The sequence below is a fragment of the Grammomys surdaster genome, unplaced genomic scaffold (genome assembly GCF_004785775.1).
Source record: "Grammomys surdaster isolate TR1022 unplaced genomic scaffold, NIH_TR_1.0 229, whole genome shotgun sequence".
Lineage (NCBI taxonomy): Eukaryota > Metazoa > Chordata > Mammalia > Rodentia > Muridae > Grammomys > Grammomys surdaster.
Genome location: NW_021604674.1, coordinates 2,139,570 through 2,161,891, shown reverse-complemented (window position 1 = coordinate 2,161,891; position 22,322 = coordinate 2,139,570). Strand labels below are relative to the sequence as shown.

At 40.6% G+C, this 22,322-nt stretch overlaps 1 protein-coding gene across 1 annotated transcript in view; it reads right to left on the bottom strand.

Moving 5' to 3' along the window:
• Positions 1–21,601, bottom strand: part of Tnks2 (tankyrase 2) — a 58,186-nt gene extending 36,585 nt beyond the window's left edge. Inside the window, exons 1-7 of the mRNA XM_028773479.1 lie at positions 21,145–21,601; positions 10,862–11,086; positions 6,903–6,998; positions 5,151–5,187; positions 4,236–4,311; positions 3,891–3,985; positions 1,562–1,628 (exon numbers count right to left, since the gene is read on the bottom strand). Of these exons, the coding sequence (XP_028629312.1) occupies positions 1,562–1,628; positions 3,891–3,985; positions 4,236–4,311; positions 5,151–5,187; positions 6,903–6,998; positions 10,862–11,086; positions 21,145–21,343 (795 nt within the window). The 5' untranslated portion in view covers positions 21,344–21,601. The remainder of the gene's footprint in view (positions 1–1,561; positions 1,629–3,890; positions 3,986–4,235; positions 4,312–5,150; positions 5,188–6,902; positions 6,999–10,861; positions 11,087–21,144) is intronic.
• Positions 21,602–22,322: the final 721 nt, after the last annotated feature.

Sequence of the window (22,322 nt, the reverse complement as noted above, 5' to 3'; positions counted from 1 at the left end):
CAGATTGCCTTACATGGATAGTTGGTTTTCAAAATGTCAGAAGTCCACAGAATTGACATTACACACATTTCTATGTTAATGTTCATTTTGATTAGAAACCTGTCTGCTCCTGACAGCTTCCTGTCTTGGATTCTAAGAAGAAATTGAGCGTCTTTGGAGTTACTCCAATTGTGGTGAGACAGCCACTAGGCAAGAATTGCCTCTTTTCATCTACAGACAAATTACTGTCCAGAAAAGAACACACTTGTGGAATAGTCGACTGATTACATCGGCCAAGACAGAGTAATCAGCCCTTAATAATTCTGCATCACTAGGTCTGTCAGATGATCCTGGGCCAGAAGGCTGAAGATTGGATGCTCCAATGTTTTGTAGTATAGGGACTGTCCAGGTGTTCAATGGTCTCTATAAATTGGCTAAGTTTTAGAAGCTATGCTTTGTGCTTCCCATAATTTCAGTTAATTCAGTCATTTTGGATTTCTGACGGGGTTGAAGACTTATAGTCTCATAGCCAATCCTGGCTATTTACTTTTAGAGAAAAGATTTGAGAGGATGATTTCCAAAAAAAGAAATAAAGAAAGAGAGAGAGAGGGAGGGGGGGAGGGGGGGGGGGGGGGAGGGAGGGAAAAGAAAAGTTAACATCATACATTGTATTTAGGCAACTTAAAAGTTTTAGGCTTTTTTTGGAAGAGAAGAGAGTAAATTTAGAAATATGTGTATTAATTATATGTCTCTGCATGTGTCTGTGTGTGAGTACGTATGCGTGTGTGGGTACGTTCACGCAAGCATGCACACACACACCCCCCACAGTACATATGTACATGTCAGAAGACAACTTGGGAGTTAATTTTCCCCAACCATGAACCTAGAAGTTGAACTGAGGTAATCAGGCATGGCAGCAAGGGGCTTCAAGCACTGAGAGATCTTGCTAGCCCCTTCTTGCTATCTCTGTGTTTGCTGGTGTCATACTTCCTCAATTAACTCAGGGATGTGATTTGTTACCCTCTGCTCCTGGATATAGCAAGTGTTTTGGTCACAGAATGCAGTCACTGAATGAATGTCTTCTAGCCACGCTTAAGCAAGGGATGTCAACCTGGTGTTTGCCTAGGATTTTTGTACATACTTTCAATCTTATTCTAGTAAGTCCTTGCTCCCTAACCTCTCAGGTAACAGTCTGTCTGCCCTCCCCCGACCCCCGCCCCTTTGGTTTTTCGAGATGGGGTTTCTCTGTGTAGCACTGGCTGTACTGAAACACACTCTGAATACCAAGCTTGCCTTGAGTTCAGAGTTCACCTGTCTTTGCCTCCCAAGTGCTGGGATTAAAAGGTGTACCCCACCATGCCCAGCTTAGATAAACCTTTGGTGTGACCTCTTTAGTGCTACTACTTTATATTTAACATTGTATAGTACCTAAAAAATCTAAAGGAAATCATATGCTAGCTTACCAATAATCTGTGTTATGGTTATAACTATCCCACTTTCTATCAAGAATAAACTGGACACACTATATATTTCAAATCATTTTATGTACTTATAGGAAGTAATAAGGCACAAAAGAACTAACCTTAACCAGAAGTTCAGTTACTTCATAATGACCGTAAGAGCAGGCATTGTGTAATGGCACCAGATCACTATGATGACGAGAAAAGAAAGCCTGTTATTACAGAGTCCCTAAGTCTAGGGAAATCTACAACTGTAATTCCTGAGTCTCTTTCAAACTCATATTTTTTTTTCTCCCCACTACTACTGATTATTTATTTGGGCCTAAATAATGTTACTAAACTCTATACTTCTGAAACAACCTCTAAACCAATTTATTCTCTAAGCTCTAGCCAAACATTACAAATCTAAATCCTTTATAGATATTTTTGTTTTAATACTATTGTTCTTTGCGTTGAAGAGATGGTTCTAACTTTTTAATTTTTCTCACTGTGCATCCTTGGCTAGTCGGGAACTCACTATGTAGGCCAGGCTGGTCTTGAACTCACAGATATCCACCTACTTCTGTCTCCCTAGTGATGGGATTAAAGGTGTGCCTGGTTCTAAAGATGACACACACACAAGTTTCTGAGCTTCTCTCTGGTCTTACACTTCCTTGTGTATCGGAAATATACTGTGCCAAGGTATAGACTTCCTTCTCTTGTTTGGCATGGCTCACATTTATCTGCTTTCCAGATTATTCTGAATACTAGTTAGGTCTTTCTTTGAAACATCTTTTGGGGGCAGGAGATGGCTCAGCAGTTAAGAGCACTGACTGCTCCTCCAGAGGTCCTGAGTTCAAATCCCAGCAACCACATGGTGGCTCACAACCATCTGTAATGAGATTGGATGCCCTCTTCTGGTGTGTCTGAAGACAGCTAGAGTGTACTCATCAATAAAATAAATAAATAAATATTAAAAAAAAAGAAAGAAAGAAACATCTTTTGAAACTCTGTAACGGTAAACGCTATAGTCCTCAATAAACTGAAATCAAATTCTTTCATAATGTAATAGGACTCCTACAGAGCGGAACCGTGAAATTCTGGCTTCCACCTTTATGCTTTTCCCTCTCCTCTTCTTGGAGATCAGCGTTACTAACTGGTACAACCACCCCAGAGCAGCCTCTGCTAATACACAGCTCTTTCCTTGGCTGAATACCAATCTCACTGCCATTAAATACTTCTGCTTGAATTCCCACATATTCTCATAAAACCGAGAATTCTAAAAGTCAGCACAATGTCTTCTACCAAATCACTTCACCTCCTGTGCTTCAATCTACCTCACTTAGTTTCAGATATAAAGGTTTTCCTCCCTCTATTGCTCTCTTGTGCTTCACTTCCAGACTTGACTATTTCTACTCTTCCAGTGCAGCACCCACCCATGCGTTCCTTTTCATTTTCCCTGCCACCACCGTTACAGACCTCAGCTCACAAAAGCTCACAGTACTCAGTCTTAGACAGTGCCCTTCTTGCTTAGTCTCCTCTTTCCCCAACTAATCCAACATGTATTATCCCAGAATCCACTCCTCCTTAAGCTTAAACAACAACCATTCCTCATCTCAAATCATAAAATGCTTGCTTACAACTACAGAACAATGTTGAATTTCTTATGTCAACACACCAAAACTTCTAAAACTTGTAGGATTTTTGTTTGTTTTCTACATATCTCTCCAACTCTCTTATTTGTCCCATGTGAATCATCTGCTTTATCCAATTTAGTTTGGTGTTTGTGTGAGTAGTTTGTGTGAGCCTTTGTACATGCTAAGCAAATGTCTGACCACTGAGCTACAATCCCTTCCTTTCACAAGAGGCGAGGAGGGAGGGAGGGAGGGATATGAAGATCTTACTAAGTTGTCCAGAACTTGTGATCTCCCCCCTTCATCCTCACGGGAGCTGAGAGTTTAAGCCTGTGTCATCAAAGTCAGCTTGGTTACTACATCTTAAATCTACTGTTTATAATTTCCTATAGAATAATGTTCCTGAAACTCTTGCTTTCTGTTTGAGTCTGGGTTCCATAGAGCCCCAACCTTCAACTTCTAAGCCTTCCAACTATACCTATCCAAATTATAGGATTATAGGCATATAGTATCACACCCTGCCCTGACCTCTGCTGTCTTGAAGTGATCACTGCCTTAAATTCAAGCATGCATTCTTCTAAAGGATTTTTCAATAACTCCACCCTTCAATCTCTACTTATCACTCAAATATATGAGGTATATTTCACGAGCTATGTATTGTATGATATTGTATGACTGGTAGGCCTACTGCATTATAATTCCTTATGGCCCTCAGAAAAACCTGCCTGTGATAAAAGCTCAATAAACACGAACAGTTTAGTTAGCAACAGAAAAATGCCTTATAAAGATATAGTGTACCACAAGGACCCTGACAAGGCCTGACTTGTCCAAAGCTCACCCTTTATCCTTAGCATGGACATCAGCTCCGTGTTGCAGTAACAGTTGCACAATTTTTACTCTGTTGTATCCTGCTGCCAAATGCAATGGAGTTGACTGAAACAGTAACCAAATAGACTAATGAAATTCACATAACTGCCATATAAAATGTCTGAAAAGGTAAAACCCAAACATAAAACAAGAAAATCTAACCATGAGTTCATTGTTAATGAACAATCAATTTGGTTTTATAAGATTAACATATACAGAAAGCATAACATAAAGAAAACACCAGAACCCTCTTGAAATGTTTCAACTTATACAATCCCATTACTAGATGATATAAAATCAATCACAAAAGCTGTACCTTTCTGCCATCACTTGCATGGCAGTTGACATTCAATGGTGTAAGCAGAGCCATCATTTTTTCCTCATTGCCACTCCTAGAAACACATTGAAAAAAAATGTATCAGTAGTTTATACTCTGTATTGTGACCATCAAAACAAAGTCTTCTCTTAAGGTATGTTTATGGCATTTTTTTAGATAAGGTCTCCTACATTCTGTAGCACAGACTGTCCTGGAACTCTCTCTATGTAGGCCAAGCTATCCTGAACTCACAGTAGGCTTACTGCCTCTGCCTCTCATGTGTGGAGATTACAAGTGTGGGTCACTACAAGTGAAATCTGTTTTCTTTTTATTCTTTTTAAGTGTGTGTGTGTGTGTGTGTGTGTGTGTGTGTGAGAGAGAGAGAGAGAGAGAGAGAGAGAGAGAGGGAGGGAGAGAGAGGGAGGGCGAGCGAGGGCGGGAGCGGGCGAGGGTGGGGGGAGATCAAAAGTATCAGATGCTCCTGGAACTGAAGTTAAGAATAGTTTTAAGCTTTCTGATGTGGGCTCTGGGAACTAAGTCCTTTGCAAGTGCTTCTAATCACCAAGTCATCTTTCCACACCCTGGAAGAGATCCGCCTGCCTTTGTCTCCAGAATGCTGGGATTAAAGGTGTGTACCACTATGTCTAGCAAGAATTTGGGGTTGTTTTTTTTGCAGATATTTTTTAATTTTATGTGTATGAGTCGTCTGTCTGTGTGCACACATGTACATGCATGCCTGGAACCCAAGGTTTTAGGAACCACTTGAACTAGAGTTACAGATGGTTGTGAGCTGCCATATGAGTGGTGGGAACCAAACCTGGGTCCTCTGCACTAAGTGCGCCTAATCACTGAGCCATCTCTCTGTCCTCTCTCTGTCAAGCTTTCACAGCACATATATGTAACAGTAGTACATACCTGGCACTTTCCAAGAGTTCATCTTTCTTATAGTCACCTGTGAATTGGGGGAGGAAAGCATGATCAGAAATTAAAAAAAAAAAAAGTTCAGTGATAGTTTTATGACTACAGCAACTATAAAACCATAAATAAAGCAAGGTCCAAAAGGAAGTACTAACAAAGCAGAGGTAGGCCACCAGTAAACCTGCCTTTCCCCTAAAATAAGTATATTATGCTAACTAGGGGTGGGGTGCAATCTACTACTTCATTCAAAACCCAAATGAGAAAGTGTAACTCAACAGTATAATAGTGGAAAACTCACCTGTACACATGAGCTCTGGGTTTAATTCCCAGCACCAATTCAAACCCAATTCAAACAAAACCCCCACCCTACACCATAACCTTACATAGCTTACTTTATAATATTTAAAAATATTAAGTATATAATACTTTATGGGGATAGTTTTTATATTTATAAATGAATACAAACAGAACTATAAAAAATTCAATAAAATTTAAGTTAATATAAAGATTTGCTAAAAGAATAGCCAAGCTGAAGACTACACTGAATTTATATTGACTGTTCAAGGCAAAGAATAGCAGAAGAGTAAAGAAAAAAACAAATAGAGAATTGACAATTACAATGACATCACGCTCTCCACAAGTCTTCAGGGACTAAATTTTATTAGCAAGTATCACAAAGTGTATGCACAAAGGCTCACAGTAGACCCTCAGGCCTTTGCCTTTTAGATCAGTACCCAACAGGTAAGAATCCAATAAATATGGCCAGAGAAATGGCTCAGTGGTAAAGAATGCTTTCTTTGTTGTAGAAGACTCAAGTTAGGCTTTGAGCACCCAGTATAACATAGTTCCAGGGCTCTGACACCCACTCTGGTATCCTTAGGCACTGCACACACATGTGGACATAGTCATTCTCTATCTCTCAGACTTAAATAAATAAATATTTGTGAAAAGAATCCATAATAATATGGCAATTGCTTAAATGGATAGCATACTGGATAAAGGTAAAACCACAAGAGATAGGTACAGTTCAAACTAAGCCTGCTATCTAACCAGATCTGTACTCATCTCAACAGATTCCAAGGAAATGAATTATAGCTATAACAATCATACCCTTGGCACTAAAATGTGTCCCAAATCTCGATTTAAAATGACTAGAAAACTAGTGTTTTAAAGGATCCACTAAAAAAAAAAATGATTACATTAAAAGTAAAATAGTATATAAAGAGGTACATATTGTCTGAAAAACTTGGGAGTATTTTAAAAATATCCTGAACACCTGAAGCAACACATGATTATCACACCCTGCCCACAAAAACGATGGCAAAATTTTTAAAAAATTTTAAAGAAAGAAAAACTTTTTCTCTCTTTTTTTTGGAGGGGCGGTAAAGAATTACTTATATATTTTTTGTATACAAGTTACAGTATAGTTGTCTTCAGAGAGAGATATCAGAAGAGGGTATCCGATCCCATTACAGATGGTTGTGAGCCACTATGTAGTTGCTAGAATTGAACTCAGGACCTTTGAAAGAGCAGTCAGTGATCTTAAACACTGAGCCATCTCTCCAGCACCAAGTTTTATCTTTTTAAGGCAAGATTCAAATTCAACTGTTGAGAAACAGCAAAATAAGTGAATTGACAACTGTTTAAAAATTCTACTTGAGGTCATTAATTGCAAGAGGCAGTCTGTCTACCTAGTCCATCTAGGTATTCTCATTCTTCCTGGAATAATCAAAGAGCACACACACTTACCAGTCAGAACAGCTTTGGCTGATGGGTCTGCTAAATCCAACGCTGTCCTTCCATCTGTATTTCGGATGGTTGGCTCAGCTCCATGCTGTAAAAGCACTACAGAAAACAGCAGCACTACTTTTTAAAATGGTGATTATGGCAATAAGAGTTAATATATCAGTTTCTTAATAGGAACCAGTAAGATGTCTCAGTGAGCAAAAGCATTTACTGTGTAAAACTCATAATCCATCTAAAGGTAGGAGAGAACCAAGTCCATAGGGTTGCTCTCTGACCTCCATACATGCCCTCATATTATATAGACATGTACAATAATAATAATAATAATAATAATGATAACAGTAACAACAACAGCTTAAAACAAAAGTCGCAGTGCAGAATTCTCAAACTTTTTCTATCTTAATAATATGGTAGGGGCTGGAGAGATGGGTCAGTGGTTAAGAGCACTGACTGCTCTTCCAGAGGTCCTGAGTTCAATTCCCAGCAACTACATGGTGGCTCACAGCCATCTGTAATGGGATCTGATGCCTTCAGTGTACTCATATAAATAAAATAAATCTTTTTTAAAAAATATATGGTTAAGTTTTTAAATTTAAGAAAGTATAATGGTGGTGCCTTTAATCTCAGATTTGGGAGGCAGAGGAAAGCAGATCTCTGATTTTGAGGCCATCCTGGTCTATAGAGTGAATTCCAGGATAGCCAAAGCCACATAGAGAAACCATGTCTTGAAAAATAAAAGTTAAAAAATAAATACATAAAATAATCAATTATTTAATGCATTAAAAGCATGGTAATTTTTCTCCGTTTAACGGAAGGTTGTTCTTGATTGTTCATTTTGCTGGTGACAGGTGAAGAAGTATGCAAGGGGGAAAAGGGAAAACTGGTTCAAAAGCTTTTCTAATTTCTAGGAGCCCTGTCTACACTAGAAAGACTCTTCTATCATGAAATGCCTAATGCTATACATACACAAAGCACAGAGGTATTGGATCAAAAACCTATGCGAATACAAAAGCATTCATTGTGTGTACACGCAGAAGCAAACAAACAAAACCAAAAAACTAACAAACAAACAAACAAAAACCAAAAACCAAGGAAACAAGGTTGTTGACTGTGGTGGTAGTTAGTATACATCTTTAATACCAGCACTTGGGAGGCAGAGTTAGCTAGGTCTGTGAGTCAGAAGCCAGCCTACTTTACACAGTGAGTGCCAGGCAGTCCAGGCTATACAGAAAAACCTAAGTTGTTTTTTGTTTTGTGTTTTTAAAGAAAGAAAATGGAATAGCAATGTTATTCTTCCATCTGATCCCGCAAGGCCATTAGTTAGCTTTCTACTTGTTAAAAATACTAACTAAACTGACCAATAGTATGAAGAGCTGAGGGCTGGCCATTACTGGCACTTCAAGGTACACTAGTTAGCCATAGTTAGCATCAAGTAGCTAAGTATATGTCATAACCAAGCTTAGTATAAAATATTCTTTGCCAGCACAATTTTTCTTCAGAAATATCTGAACAGAGGGATACATGACTGTCAGCTGAAGTTGTTTTTTTTTTAAAGGTTAATTACATTGAATTTTGAGTTCAAATACCAATTTTATAGCCTTGGTTGGCCCCAATCTCAGAGATCTGCCTGCCTTTGCATCCTGAGTGCTGGCGTCAAAGGTACTAACATATCTAGCTACAAACACTCTAGAAAGGAGCCTAATGCTAGCATATTCTACTGTTACTTGTATATAAAGATATGCTAAGACTTCTATGTATAAATAAAGAGCTGGTGGAAAACAGGCAAACCTATCAGGCATTCCTCCATTCCTGTTTGCATATGGGAAGAAAGATAGATAGATAGATAGATAGATAGATAGATAGATAGATAGATAGATAGATATTGCAGTGGTGACTGAACCCTGGGTCCCTCTTGTGGCAGCACTCTACCACTAAAGTGTTGTCTATCCTACCCCTGCTCTTTGATATGGTTAATTTGTAGTTCTTGCTACTCTGTAACTCAACAGAAATGGTAACATGAAACTTTAAGCTTTCTACCAGCTATACTAAAAACTTTAACATAATTAACACAGTATAGCAAAAATCTTCAATATCCTCATTATAATCAGCATAAAACTGAAACATTTGACATCTTTTTGTACTAAGACTTTGACTACAGCATGAATTTTTCTTCTTATAGTACTCAGTTTGAACCCACTGTAAGTCCTCAGCTACTATAATGGACTCTATAGCTCTATAAACTGTATTTGGAAACTATGGATTACAAAATTAAAGATAAAAATGTGTAAGTCTGCCAGGCTGTGGTGGCAAATGCCTTTAATCCCAGCACTTGGGAGGCAGAGGCAGGCAGATTTCTGAGTTCAAGACCAGCCTGGTCTACAGAGTGAGTTCCAGGACAGCCAGGGCTATACAGAGAAACCCTGTCTCTAAATAAATAAATAAATAAATAAATAAAATAAAATATTGTGTAAGTCTGAGGTACCAGGAATGTGGTTCAAAGAACAGACTGAGCACAGGACAGTAATGGGTTAAAGTAACTCAGAACAAAGCAGAAGTTTTCCAGTAAATGCTGCTGCTTCTTTTTTCTTTCTTCTTTTTCTTTTCTTCTCCTTCTTTTCCCCCTTCTTCCCCCTCCTCTTCCTCTCCCTCCCCCCTCCTCTTCCTCTTCTTCCCCCCCCCCCCTCTTCTTCTTTTTGGTTTTTTGAGATAGGGTTTCTGCATAGCCCTGGCTGTCCTGGAACTCAGAAACCCGCCTGCCTCTGCCTCTCAAGTGCTGGGATCAAAGACATGCGCCACCACTGCCCGGCCCATTAAATGTTTCTTTACTGGGTTGTCTTACCCAGGTTATTTTCTATCTTCTTACTAGTCTTCCTGACCTATCCACCCTCCCTAATCCATATCAATATTACTGTGAGCTGGATGTAGTCATTCAGACCTGTAACCTCAGCTTCTTTGGAAGGTAGAGGCAGAATGGTAAGGTCAAAGCTGGTCTGGGCAACTTATATATTCCTATATAGTAACAACAAGACCTTCAAACCACAACTGGAGTTCTTCATAAAGTCCCTTCCTGTTTTCCTAACTTTTCTCCAGTACAAAGATGTCAGAAAGTTGAGCCTTGAGGCCTGAATCTGGTTAATTATTCTATTTAGGTTTTTGTTACTGGGATAAAACCATGACCAAAAAAAACCCTGGTCTTTGGAAGAAAGGGTTTTTTGGGCTTACAGGTTACACTCTATCATCAAGAGAAGCTAATGCAGGAACCTGGAAGCAGAAACCTAAAGGCAAAAACTGAAGCAGAGACCATGAAGGAACACTTGCTTACTTCTTGCTTAGCTACTTTTCTAACAAAGCCCAGACTCACCTGCCATAGTGGGCCGCCTGCCTCCATCAATTAACAATCAAGCCAATATAATGTAGGCAATCTTCAACTGGGGTTGAGTCTTGACAGGTGACTCTACTTGTTGTCAAGGTGACAAAAATTCACCAATGTATTAACTTACACCACTAGCCGTTATCCTCTACTAATACTCAATGTTCACACTACCATGCCTTTACTCAGTTCTTTTGTCTGATTGATTGATTTTTGGAGACAGGGTTTCTCTATGTAGCTCTGGCTGACCCTCAACGCAGAGATCCACCAGTCTCTGCTTCCCAAGTGTTAAAAAATAAAGACATGCACTCCCATGCTCATCTGCCTTTATTTGCTTCTTTATGAATCTCACCTCTCACGAAAACACAGGTTTCTAGAGAATGATTTTTTTTTCTATTTCTCAGAATTTCAAGATTTTAACAACAGACAATAAAATGGTTAGAGGGCTAGAGAAAAAAAAAAGTTAGATTAAATCATAAACAAATTTAAACTTACATAAACTTAAATGTAAGTTCAGCCTGGTAGAAAGATAACACTAGATTCAGAATAGTTACAATTTTTACAAAATTCTGAAAAAGAAGTAAAGGCTTACCAATGCAAACATCAATTTTTCCTTTAATTGCAGCTTCATGGAGAGGAGTATAATTCCAATTATCACGAGCATTTGGGTCTGCACCATGTTGCAAAAGAAGATTGACTACTTCAGCATGACCAAAAGAGCATGCGTTATGAAGAGGAATAAGACCTCCGTCATCGCGTGCTTGCACATTTGCACCATTCTGAAGCAGATACTCAACTACGTCCTTCCGTCCAAAACCTACAAGAAAACAAATTGACCATGAAAAATGACAAGCCATGCTAAAAGGTTTTAGAATCGGAAATAACAAGCTTAACAATTCAAGAACTGTTGAAAATGTGATCTGAAATATATACAACTTGCCTTAATGTTTCAGCCAAAGGTCTTTCCCTCTAAGTAGCCACCACACCTCATTGTCAGGTTCTTAGTTGCTGCAGCTACTAACATCAGAGAAACTTCCGAAGCGGGCCAAAACCTCAAATCCCAAATGATTCCAAACTACACGACATTTCTAATTGTAAATACCAAGCTCTGCATATTAAATGTGCACATATTTTCAGACACTTCATGAATGTAACAAGTATGTAAATGAATATCTAATAAAGCAGTGACAAACTTTTAAGTCTTGTAGAATGAATCCCTTTCTGCTCCAGCAAGAGACCCTGACACACAACAAAGCAAGACAAGACCAGCTTAGGCTTGTATTTGTTTATGTGGTAAAACAAAGGTGAAATATATGTCTTTATTTTGCTATTTGCACAACAAAAATATTCTTTCTAGGTAGAGGTCCTTCTTTAGATAGGTACTAGTCTGCTCCAACACCCCAAACCAAATGAAGCAAAAAGTCTGGTAACAATTATTCTGTTTTGCAGATTTAGTGCCAATGAAATACTATTTCTTATTATCCTCATACTATTAATACTCAATACCTTTAAAAATTATTTGTGAAATGAAAGGATTTGGGGCATATGTTAAAGCAGGCGAGGAAGAGTGTGTGAGTGTGTGTGTGTGTGTGTGTGTGTGTGTGTGTGTGATGTATGTGCTTGCTAAGACAGGGAGACAAATCTAAATTCCTCTGTCTTCTAAAATTTCTCCATAATGTTCTCAGAATGCAGTCTGACTGTAATCCTTTAAATGGACGCAGACTCAGGAGCCGCACGGTCTTTCCAGGGTGACAGGAAACGGAATGCAAATCAAATAAACAGTGCTGAGGACATTAGCTATTTATTTGGGGGAGGGGGGGCAGCAGGGAGAAGGCAGAGGGAGTTTTCCAGTATTTTTTTGCAGGGAAAATGAGTACCGTGTGTCTTTTTGAGCATATCCACCCCTCACAGACACACTCTCGAGCGAACACAAACACACCACCATGCACGAATGGAATTCAGGACACTGGCTGTCCTGCTGTCACTTCTCTCTTTATTTCCCTAAGCTGAGCTAGTGATCAGCCAGCCCAGCCATCCTCCTCCCGCTCCCCTACTCAGTTCTGTGCCTGCCTGTTTGTTTCTCTTTTGAAACTTCAGTGCTAGGATCTAAACTTTGGTTCTCTCATGTTTGCACAGTAAGTGCTTCTACCACTGAGCCATCTATCTCCCTAGCCTCACCCAACACTTTGTTTTTTTATAGCCCAGGCTATCCTTGACTTTGCTATGTAACAAAATATGACTTTAAACCTCTGATTCTTTCATCCTTCCAAGTGCACCACCATGCCCTGTTTGTGTGAAGCTGGGAATCAAACCCAGAGCTTTCTAAATGCTAGGAAACTAAGCTACAGTCTCAGTCTTGACTTTGTAGCTAGTTTCTCCTCTCTCAACAAGGACACAGCTTGAGGAAAACACATTGTTGTGCAAGAAGAAACCAACAGTATCTGGTTTTAGAGATAAAAGAGCAAATCCTTCATGATAGCCAGGATACATACGAACTAAGTGATCAGAGGGCAGTTTGAAAAAACTCACATGACTCACAAGGTATTTTTCAGACAGCAGAGTTCAGTGAAATCCTATCTATGAGTTCAGTAACTTTATACTATGTTTACTGTCAAATACTCAATGGTGGCACATAGCTGGCACTTTCTCTATGAAAGAAACTGAAAAGAAAATACTGCATATTTGATTCACCTGAGAAAGTCTGAACGATACTACTATAGCGTATCACTAGCACTGAAAGTTTGTTTAGGACAATTGCTCTGGTGGTATGTAATAAATGCAAACACTAAGAAACAGGAGATAGCCAAGTCAAGATTTGCCATGGCTACTGTCCCAACCACATGACATGAGCTGAGTGCCCACAGTAAGACAGGGTAAGTGGTTAGGCTAGGATGCATTCACACACTATGAGGCTTTCCTCCCATTCATTTTCCCAGCCTCCCACATATTCTTTTGATTATTGCTTTTTGCACGTATTTTTTACTTATACTCCAACATTATTTTAAAAAGACGTTATTTGCATATTCCTTTTTTCTTTTAAAGTCTATTAATATCTTAGAAATTATCATCCATTAGTAAACACTTTCTTTACCGGAATATCAAAGTTTAACTAGTTCCACCCTGATCTGAAAAAGTTGGGTAACTTCCCAACATTTTTACTATTGCACATAACACTATAACTAACAAAAAAAAAAAAAAAAAGGAAGAGAAAGTCAATAGATTCCACTAGCTAATCTGATTTGAGATACAGAATAAAACAGGGTCTGTGGGGTGTGCTAGCTAGCTGGTTTTGTTGTTGTTTTGTCACCTTGAGAAAAGCTAGAATCATCTGAAAGGAAGAAACTTCAACTGAGGAATTACTTCAGTAAGATCTGGCTGTAGGCTTGCAGGGCAGATTCTCAGTGATTGATGTGGGAGGGCCCAGCCCATTGGAGGTAGCGCCACTTGCCTGAGAGCTCAAGGTCCTGGGTGCTATAAAAAGCAAGCTGAGCAAATGAGTAAGCACACTCCTTCAGTTCCTGCCTCCAGATTCCTGCTGTTTGAATTTCTATCCCGACTTTCTTCAGTAATCAACTGTGATATCAAAGTATAAATAAAATAAAGCCTTTCCTTCCCAAATCGTTTTTGGTCATGGTGTTTTATCACAGTAATAACCCTAACTGAAAAGCAATAGGTAAGATTTGATTCTGGAAATGCTTAATTAGAAGTGCTCACGGGATAAATGCCCAGTATGTAGCAGTTTCTGTAGATCTTAAACTCAGGAAACTGGTCCAAGCTGGAGATAGTTATTCTGGAGTACTAGCTATGAAGCCAGACGTGAAGATTAATGAAACTAATTAGAGAACACTGATATTTTGTTATATTGTGGGAAGTATACCTAAGTCCTTCCTCACTTTCTCAGACCTTTGCCCTCCCTGTCATCCATCAATCGCTACCATCTATCTCTATTAGAGAATTCCCTAGAGTCCATCCAAACACTCATTTCTTCCACTCATAGAGTCTTCCTCCTGAACTCACATTCTCAGCTCTGCTCCTCCTAACCCCCTGGTAAGGTTTATCTCTTCTTTTCTCAAATCCAGACAGCTTCTCCTTCCTTCTCACAGTTGCTTTAGACAAGGTCACTTACAATGGCCACATTCCCAAATCCAAAGACACTGATTGTATTTGACTAGACATGTCAGCAATATTCAACAGCTCACAACTCCTTCCTGCTTGAAATACTTTCTCCAAAGAGTCTGAGGAGTCAGGATCCTGGCCTTCCTGCCCCATTTAAACAACAAATTGTAAGAAAATATCAACTATGTTAGATACTTTTCTGGTATATATCATAAACCAATAAGTAAATCTTTGCTTAAAATATATTTTATGTATTTATGTGTGTGTCCCTGTATATGCATGTACACCCTATACATACAAGAGCCCTTGGAAAATGGAGGAGGGCACTAGATTCTCTACAATTGGCATTACAGATGGTTGTGAGCCACCTCGTGGATCCTCTCAAAGAACATCAAGTGCTCTTAACTGCAAAACCATCTCTCTAGCTCAACAAATTTCTGCTTTTGAGGAATTTATTTTTTATAGGTATGGGGAACAAACATAAAAAAAAATAAGTAATGCTAAGGGGTAATGAAAACAGAGTAGGATGGGTAGTGCTTAAAGTATGTATGTGGGAGAAGACTGTAAAGTTAAACTGTCTCTGTAGTTATCACTGAGATGTTGACAAAGACTCAGACATACTGTAACAGTGGGTGCAGTAGCGAGACAGCAATAATAAGAGTTAGGGTAGCAGGGAAGGACAGATAAAAAACACCAGGTGAACGACAGGGTACAGTCTAGCACCAAGGAGGCAGAGGCAGGTAGATCTGAGTTTGTGGCCAGCCTGGACTACAGAGTGAGTTTCAGGCCAACCAAAGCTACACAGAGAAATTCTGACTTGAAAAACCAAACAAAACCCAAAGAAACAAAAAGATACCAGGTGAAGACTTGAAGACCACACAAGTTTGACCTTTAAAAAAAATACTGTGCAAAATGGGAGTCACTACAGGGTTTTAAGCTGTTAAGTTATAAGATATGACATACTCCTCTGGGTGCTGTGTTGAGGGCTAAGTAGGTAAAGTAAATGACAGATAAGATGGCTTACATTATAACCTGAGAGAGGTGCTCAGAGTGATGTCACATTCTGGATACTCTAAGGTAAAGAGGCAGTGCAGCTTCCTAATGGGTGAGATGCCGGGTGATGAGGAGTCATAGATGACCATGAGGTTTAGCCTGAGTAACAGAGGGGTTGGGGGGTGGGGTGTCATCAACTGAGATGCAGGAAAGCTCTCTAGTGTGACAGTAACAAAGAGTTGATGTTCTGGGTGTTGGAGAGATGGCTAAGAGCACTGGCTACTCTTCCAAAAGACCTAGGTTCAGTCCCAGAGCCCACAAGGTGGCTTAGAACCATCTGTAACTCCAGTTCCAGGAGATCTGACTTCCTCTGCAGCACACCTGTTGCACAGACACACACTTAGCAAAACACCTATACAAGATCCCTCCACCCCCAAAACCTTAATATCTCAGGGGCTTGCTGTCTCCTCTTTCCAATATCTAGATACTAGGATTCTGTGAGAGTCAAGTTTTCTATACCCCCTTTAGATGATGATTGTATGTATCCCTACAGTCTGCATATCACCTAGATAGATAGTACTTAAATTGGAATTTGCAGTCTAGACTTGTTACCTAAGTTCTATGTTTCAACTTGATCCTTTAAAAGCATCTTTAACTCAACACCTTTTCAGCTTTTCTACACTTCACTGACACTGCCCTATTCCAACCACCCCAACTTCCAGCCTTCAACAGTGTCTGCAACATTCTTCAACAGAAATGGCCCTCTCATTTCTACTCTCAACAGCCTTTAAAAAACAAACATCACAGGCCAGATGTGGCAGCACACACCATTCTTTCATTGATTTTCTTCTTCTCTTTTCTAACAGTATGATATAACAAACTGTTAGACATCACATACTTTGAAGGACACTTCGTATTGCTGTTTAGTTTTTTTGTCATGTTGACACAAGGTAGACACATCTGGGAATAAAAAAAAAAATGTGTTCATCAGACTGGCTTGTAGAGTGTGGAGGGCATTTTCTTATTTTCATCTTTTTCCCTTCATTTCTTTTTTGGATTTTCCAGACAGGCTTTCTCTGTATAGCCCTGGCTGTCCTGAAACTTGATCTGTAGACCAGGTTGGCCTTGAATTCAGAGATCTGCTTGCCTCTGTCTTCCAAGTGCTGGGATTAAAGTGGGATAACCACTGCCCAGCTGGTAGGGTATTTTCTTGATTGATGACGGAGGGCCCAGCCATTGGGGTAGGTGGTTCTGGGTGATTTAAGAAAGCTGGCTGAAGGAGCCACACAGAGCAAGCTTGTAAGCAGCACACCCTATAGCTTCTGCTTTAGTCCTCGCCCTCAGCTCCCTTCCGGATTGACTGTGATACAGAAGTCGAAGTCAAATCAATCCTTTTCTCCCCAAGTTGCTTTTGGTCACCATATTTTATCACAGCAACAGAAAGCAAACTAGAATACTGGAGAAACAGTGATGAACAAAGAACAAAGATATTTATTCAAGATTCTTTCACTTCACAGAATTAAGAGTCCTGGATCTCAGTGCTGTGTTACATGCAATCTGTCCTTCGGAAGTTTGAGGTAGGAGGATTACAAATATAAAGGTAGCCTGTTCTTAGTGAGACTACACAAATAACAGCAGCAACAACAAAATTTCCACCACAAATACCACCATCCACAAAGCCAAAACAAACCAACAAACCAAACAATAACCCCATCATATTATGTCACAGTTTTACTTACTCCCCATGGACACTGAGGCTAAAACTTAAATACTTCACAGTGAATTATACAAAATGCTGGATGAACTGGCCTTTGGCATTGTTTCATGCCCTCTTCCCTGTTCTAATTGTGATCCAGTTTCCTTTGAGTTTGTCAAGTACGTACAGGACTTTGATCAGCGCTGTCCTATTCAGAATGCTCTTCAAATGTACATTCTTCATTTATTGTTGTCTATTTAAAAGTCACCAAGCAGGTCCACCTCTAACCAGCCTCCATTTCGCCCATCTGTTACCACCTAGCACTGGCTGGCTGTCTCTCTTTGTTAAGACGAAATCGCCAAAAGAGTAAGGGCTGTGCTGTGTCTTTGCTGTTCATAGCAGTGTTTTGGCGTTTACTAAAATCTGTAAACTAATACATAATTACTCATCTCCTAGTCTGTATCATTCGTCTTTCTTTCTGTACAGTGTCTCAGTGTCTGGCTAGCTTTAAATTCAATCTCTTCCTACCTAGCCTCCTAGGACTGATTACCAACATGAACTACCAAACCCAGATTCTGGACACTAATTCTGTAAGGCAGGAGGAGTGTGAATGTCTTAATTTATCATCTGTTTCCTGGAGTCCTTCAGAGGATGAGATGTTTAACAGTTTGTTGATGTTTGCTTAATATACCACCATACGAGAAAGAAAGCTAAGAATGAAAACTAAGAATGGTACTAAGGAAAATTTCAAGGAGACAGTAAATTTACTGCTGTGAGGTCCAGCCTTCTCTTACTATCACCTCTTGGCATTATGGGTACTTTGTTCTACTACTGCTCACCTGATATCTTTTAGTACCCACCTGGAGGAAATGCTTTTAGAAAAGGCTTTCTAGCCGGGCGGTGGTGGCGCACGCCTTTAATCCCAGCACTTGGGAGGTAGAGGCAGGTGGATTTCTGAGTTCGAGTCCAGCCTGGTCTACAGAGTGAGTTCCAGAACAGCCAGGACTACACAGAGAAACCCTGTCTCAAAAAAACAAAAAGAAAAAAAAAAAGGCTTTCTAAATTGGAGAGTAAAAGAAAGAGTCAGAATAAGGAAAAATTAGTTTAGTATCCTTCTCCATTGTAAAGTCATTTAAAATATGCACTTTTAGAAGAATGATTTCTATTTCTTCACTGGTAACAGGCATTTGTAAATATGGTTACATAAAAGCCAATTCTCACCAAAAGAACAACTTGGTGAAAAAGAAAAGAATCAATTCATATCCTGTATCTGTGTAGATGGAGGCAGGGAAAAGAAGAGATGGAAAAGGAAGTCTTTTCTGTGTAATTGTTTCCTTAGAAAGATTTCTTAAAGATCTATCAGAAGTATATAACCTAGTTCAATAATAAAAGGCAGCTAACAGAAAAAAATACCTGTTTGTGTAATTATCTTTATCACTAATGGAACTTAATTCCCTAATTCCCATAAGGACTGACAACTGGTTGACTAAATTAAGGTTGTTGTTTTTTTTATTTTTTGTCAGGGGTGGAAATACAAAATCCTTTTTCATTTTCTGTAGCATGAACACATCTTATTCCTACTGACAAACCTCTAAACTTCTTAATTAAACCTCTAAATTTAACTGGCTATTTTAATAATTTTTTTCTCTGAAAGAATGAATTTGCTTCTCTAACCCTATAAAATACAAACACAGGTAACTGCTTGGTCAGGCAATTATCAAGAACTACCACTTACAGATGAAGATCCAAATGTATGCTTACATAAACATAAACGGTAACTCACAGAGAAAATGCTGGTGGGCATATTTACTTAAAAATAAACATGGCTGACTGAGAACATAGCTCAGCAAGTGCACATGTGTCTAGTAGAGCCAAGGTTCTGGGTTCCAGGCCCAAGAAAGAATTCTTTAGTGCTTCATTAATCTAATAATTTGTATTTTAAAATTTAAAAAGCCATTGTTTTAAAAGCTCCTTATTTTTGTATGCAGGGTTTAAATGTAGGACTTTTAACACTGTGACTTAATATCAATTCTTCAGTGATTATCTTATTATTCTGTGTGTATGGTAGGTTAGGTGTATCTGTGTGTGTGGCTCTCCTCCATCTTATTTTTGAGACAGGATCATTGCACTGACCATGGGACTCATGGCTTTAGCAAGTAAGCCCCAAGGATCCTTCTGGTTCCACCTCCTAGTGCTGAGATTATAAGCATGCATCAATACAACGGCCTTTTTATGTGGGTGCTAGGGATCTGAACTCAGGTCCTCCTGTTTGCAAGGCAAGGAAGTACTTTATCCATTGAGCCATCTCCCTAGCCTCTTTATTATTTTATGATTTCCTTTTTACGTCTTAATTTCTTAGTTTTATAACCTATAACTAGCAACACAGGAGAATTTTGAGTGGTGAATTGCTCTCTATAATATTTAAATTCCCATTTCAAGCTTGACAAACAATATAAAACACATGTAAAATATTCTTTGATATGTCGAGGCAGGGGTAGGGCCTAATCTACCTCATTCAGTGGTGGAACACTTGTCTAGCATGTGTAAGGTCTTAGATTCCTTTCGTGCGGGTGGGGGAGGGGCATGCTGGGGCAGAGCTGAGGGTGGGATGGTGTGGGAGCAACAAGGTCACGCCATAAACCCGCACCTCAAAATACTACTATTTTCAGACATGAACTCACTAATACATCAAATTCTTGAAAGGTGGCAAGTAAGAACGACCTTGGCTATTTTTATCAAGTGAACATAATCTAAGTAACATTACCCCTTTGGATTATCTAGCAGTTGGTTGTGACCATTTGCCAAACAGGCTAAATGGTCAAGCAAGACAATTCAAATTAGCTGAAGAAAAGCAACACTGCTAACAGAGATTTGGCTTCATGCTCTCACTTCTCACTGCCCCACAGGCCATTTCTAGTTCGCCCAACTGTGGCTTTCCCAAACTTTTCCCTTGCTCCCAAACCGGCAATCAATTAAGGAAGCATGATTCCTAACAGCACATAGATTTTAAAATAGAGACAGGTCACAGCAAACAGACCTACAATTAGTAACTAACTTTAAAATCAATGTCTGTAAACAACAACAAAAAAAAATCTGTCTCATGTTCTTTTGTCTACCATTCCTGTCCCAAAGGAACACAAGAAACTAAAATGTTCCTTTTATAAAGAACTGCTAAACAATTCTGATGCACTCTGTGGCAAACGTTACCAAACTATGAGGGCCTATTTTTGATTATGAGGTTAAAAAGTTACGAACTGACCTTAACATGAATAATCAATGAGCTGGTTCCCATCCCTGGCTGTTTCAAATACCTCAACAAACTAAGTTTAACACTCTGATATCGTAAAGAGAGCTCAGTAGTTAAAACTAATTCCAAACTATCTACAATAAATCTTAGGATGACTCAAAATGAGTCTCAAAACCCTAGATCCAAGCTTAACTGCTTGTCCTATCTTGTCTCTCACCTTACTTTCCATCCCAACTTGTGCGGGAGTGTGGCAGAGGCCACCCACACTCAGCCTAAGTAGATCTCAGGGCTCCCAAACTTGCCTATTTCCGGTTTTAGTCTCTCCATAAACCTAATCCAATTAACTCTAATGAGCCAATAGCCAATAAAATGAGTCCTAAATTAAAATTTCGGTTTACAACGGCCGCTAGAACTTAAGAGATTACTAGTTTCGATGCAACTTGCAAAGATGGGTCGATTTTTGAGATTAATTACGCTTTCAAATCACAAGGTCTACTAAGCCTTTCTTGTGTGCAGAGGCCCTTCAGGGTAGCAAGACCGGAAGTCGGTGCAGGTATTGTTGATACAGTAAAACAAAACAAAGCTCGCCCCCTCCCAGCACACAAGCAAACAAACAAGCAAACAAACAAACAAAAAACCCATAACCTCAAAAACAACTTCCCGAGAGCACGCTCACCCCACCCTAATCACGAGCCCCGAGAGCGGGTGGCCTGGGTGAGTCCCGGGGAAAGGTCGGAGACAGGGCAGCGCCGCGCGGCTAGCGGCCTGCAAGCCCGAGCCTGCAGGTGGGGCGTGCGGGAGGGGACGCGGGGCCTGCCTTTACCTGCCGCGAAGTGGAGCGGGGTGGACTTCCTGCCCGCCGTGTCGCGGCTGTTCACCTTCTCCGGCGTCACCAGCCTCTTCACTCGCTCCACGTCCCCGTTGCGGCAAGCCTCGAACAGCTCGCGGGCGGACGGCTCTACGGCCTCGGCCACCGCGCTCGCGCAGGCCGCGCCCCCGCCGGCGCAGCGGCGGCCAGACATGATCCGGGCCGCCGCCGCCGCCAGCAGCAGCGCCAGCAAAGGCAGCAGGAGCCCCGGCCCCGCGAGCAGGAGGGCGAGGCCCCCCGCAGGAGACGCGCTCAGGGCCCGGGCCGCTCCGCTCCCCGCTGTTACCAGAGCAGGCGCAGTCCCATGGCCGCGTCGCCGCGCGCCCCCCGCTCGGCTCCGTGAGCCCCGGCTGCCCCACCGCGGCGGAGGCAGCGCGAACCCGCTCGCTGAGCCCCGAAGCGACGCGACAGCGGAAGCAGCCGAGACCACTCCTGCCAGCTCGGTCGGGTCCTGGGAGCGCGCGTGACGTCGGCTCGCGCGTGCGCAGTGGCTGCACTCCGGCCGGGCCAGTCTGGGCAAGCCGGGCCGCGCGGAGGGGTTTGTGGGAAATGTGCAGCGAGAGCCTTTGGTTGCGGAAAGAGAAGGGGCTTCGGCCCACCGCCATCTTTACGGAGCCTCTGCTGAGAACGAGAGGGCTTGCTGCCTTTTCTTTTTTTATTAAAGCCTAGACTTTTCAAGATGAGTTTCATTGCTCATACACTGAAGATGAATCTTTGGAAGTTTTGTTCTGGTTATGCATTTTCCTTTGCAAATTTTAGCGTGGAAAATGTCTGTAATTTTCCTCCCATACCTTCCCCTGGGAGATTCCTCTTCCCTTCCCCCTCCTGCCTTCTTTACAGTGTCTCGTCCCTTAACCCTCCGCATCTGCTTTTGTTTTTCTTATAAGCCTCTTCTCAGAAATGAATCCGTTACTCTTACTGAGAAGTTTGGATGAACGGCCCCAAGATAAATCAAGAAAGCGAAGAAAATTAATCTCTATTCTAAAGCAACAATTGGGGGGTGGGGCTCTGATTAGCTACATTTCCCATAGTAAATTATTAGCTCAGTGCCGACTAGGATCTACACATAAATCAGTGTTGTACCGGATGTGGCCAAGGTGCTGGTACACTAAGCATGCACATCAAGAAAGTTT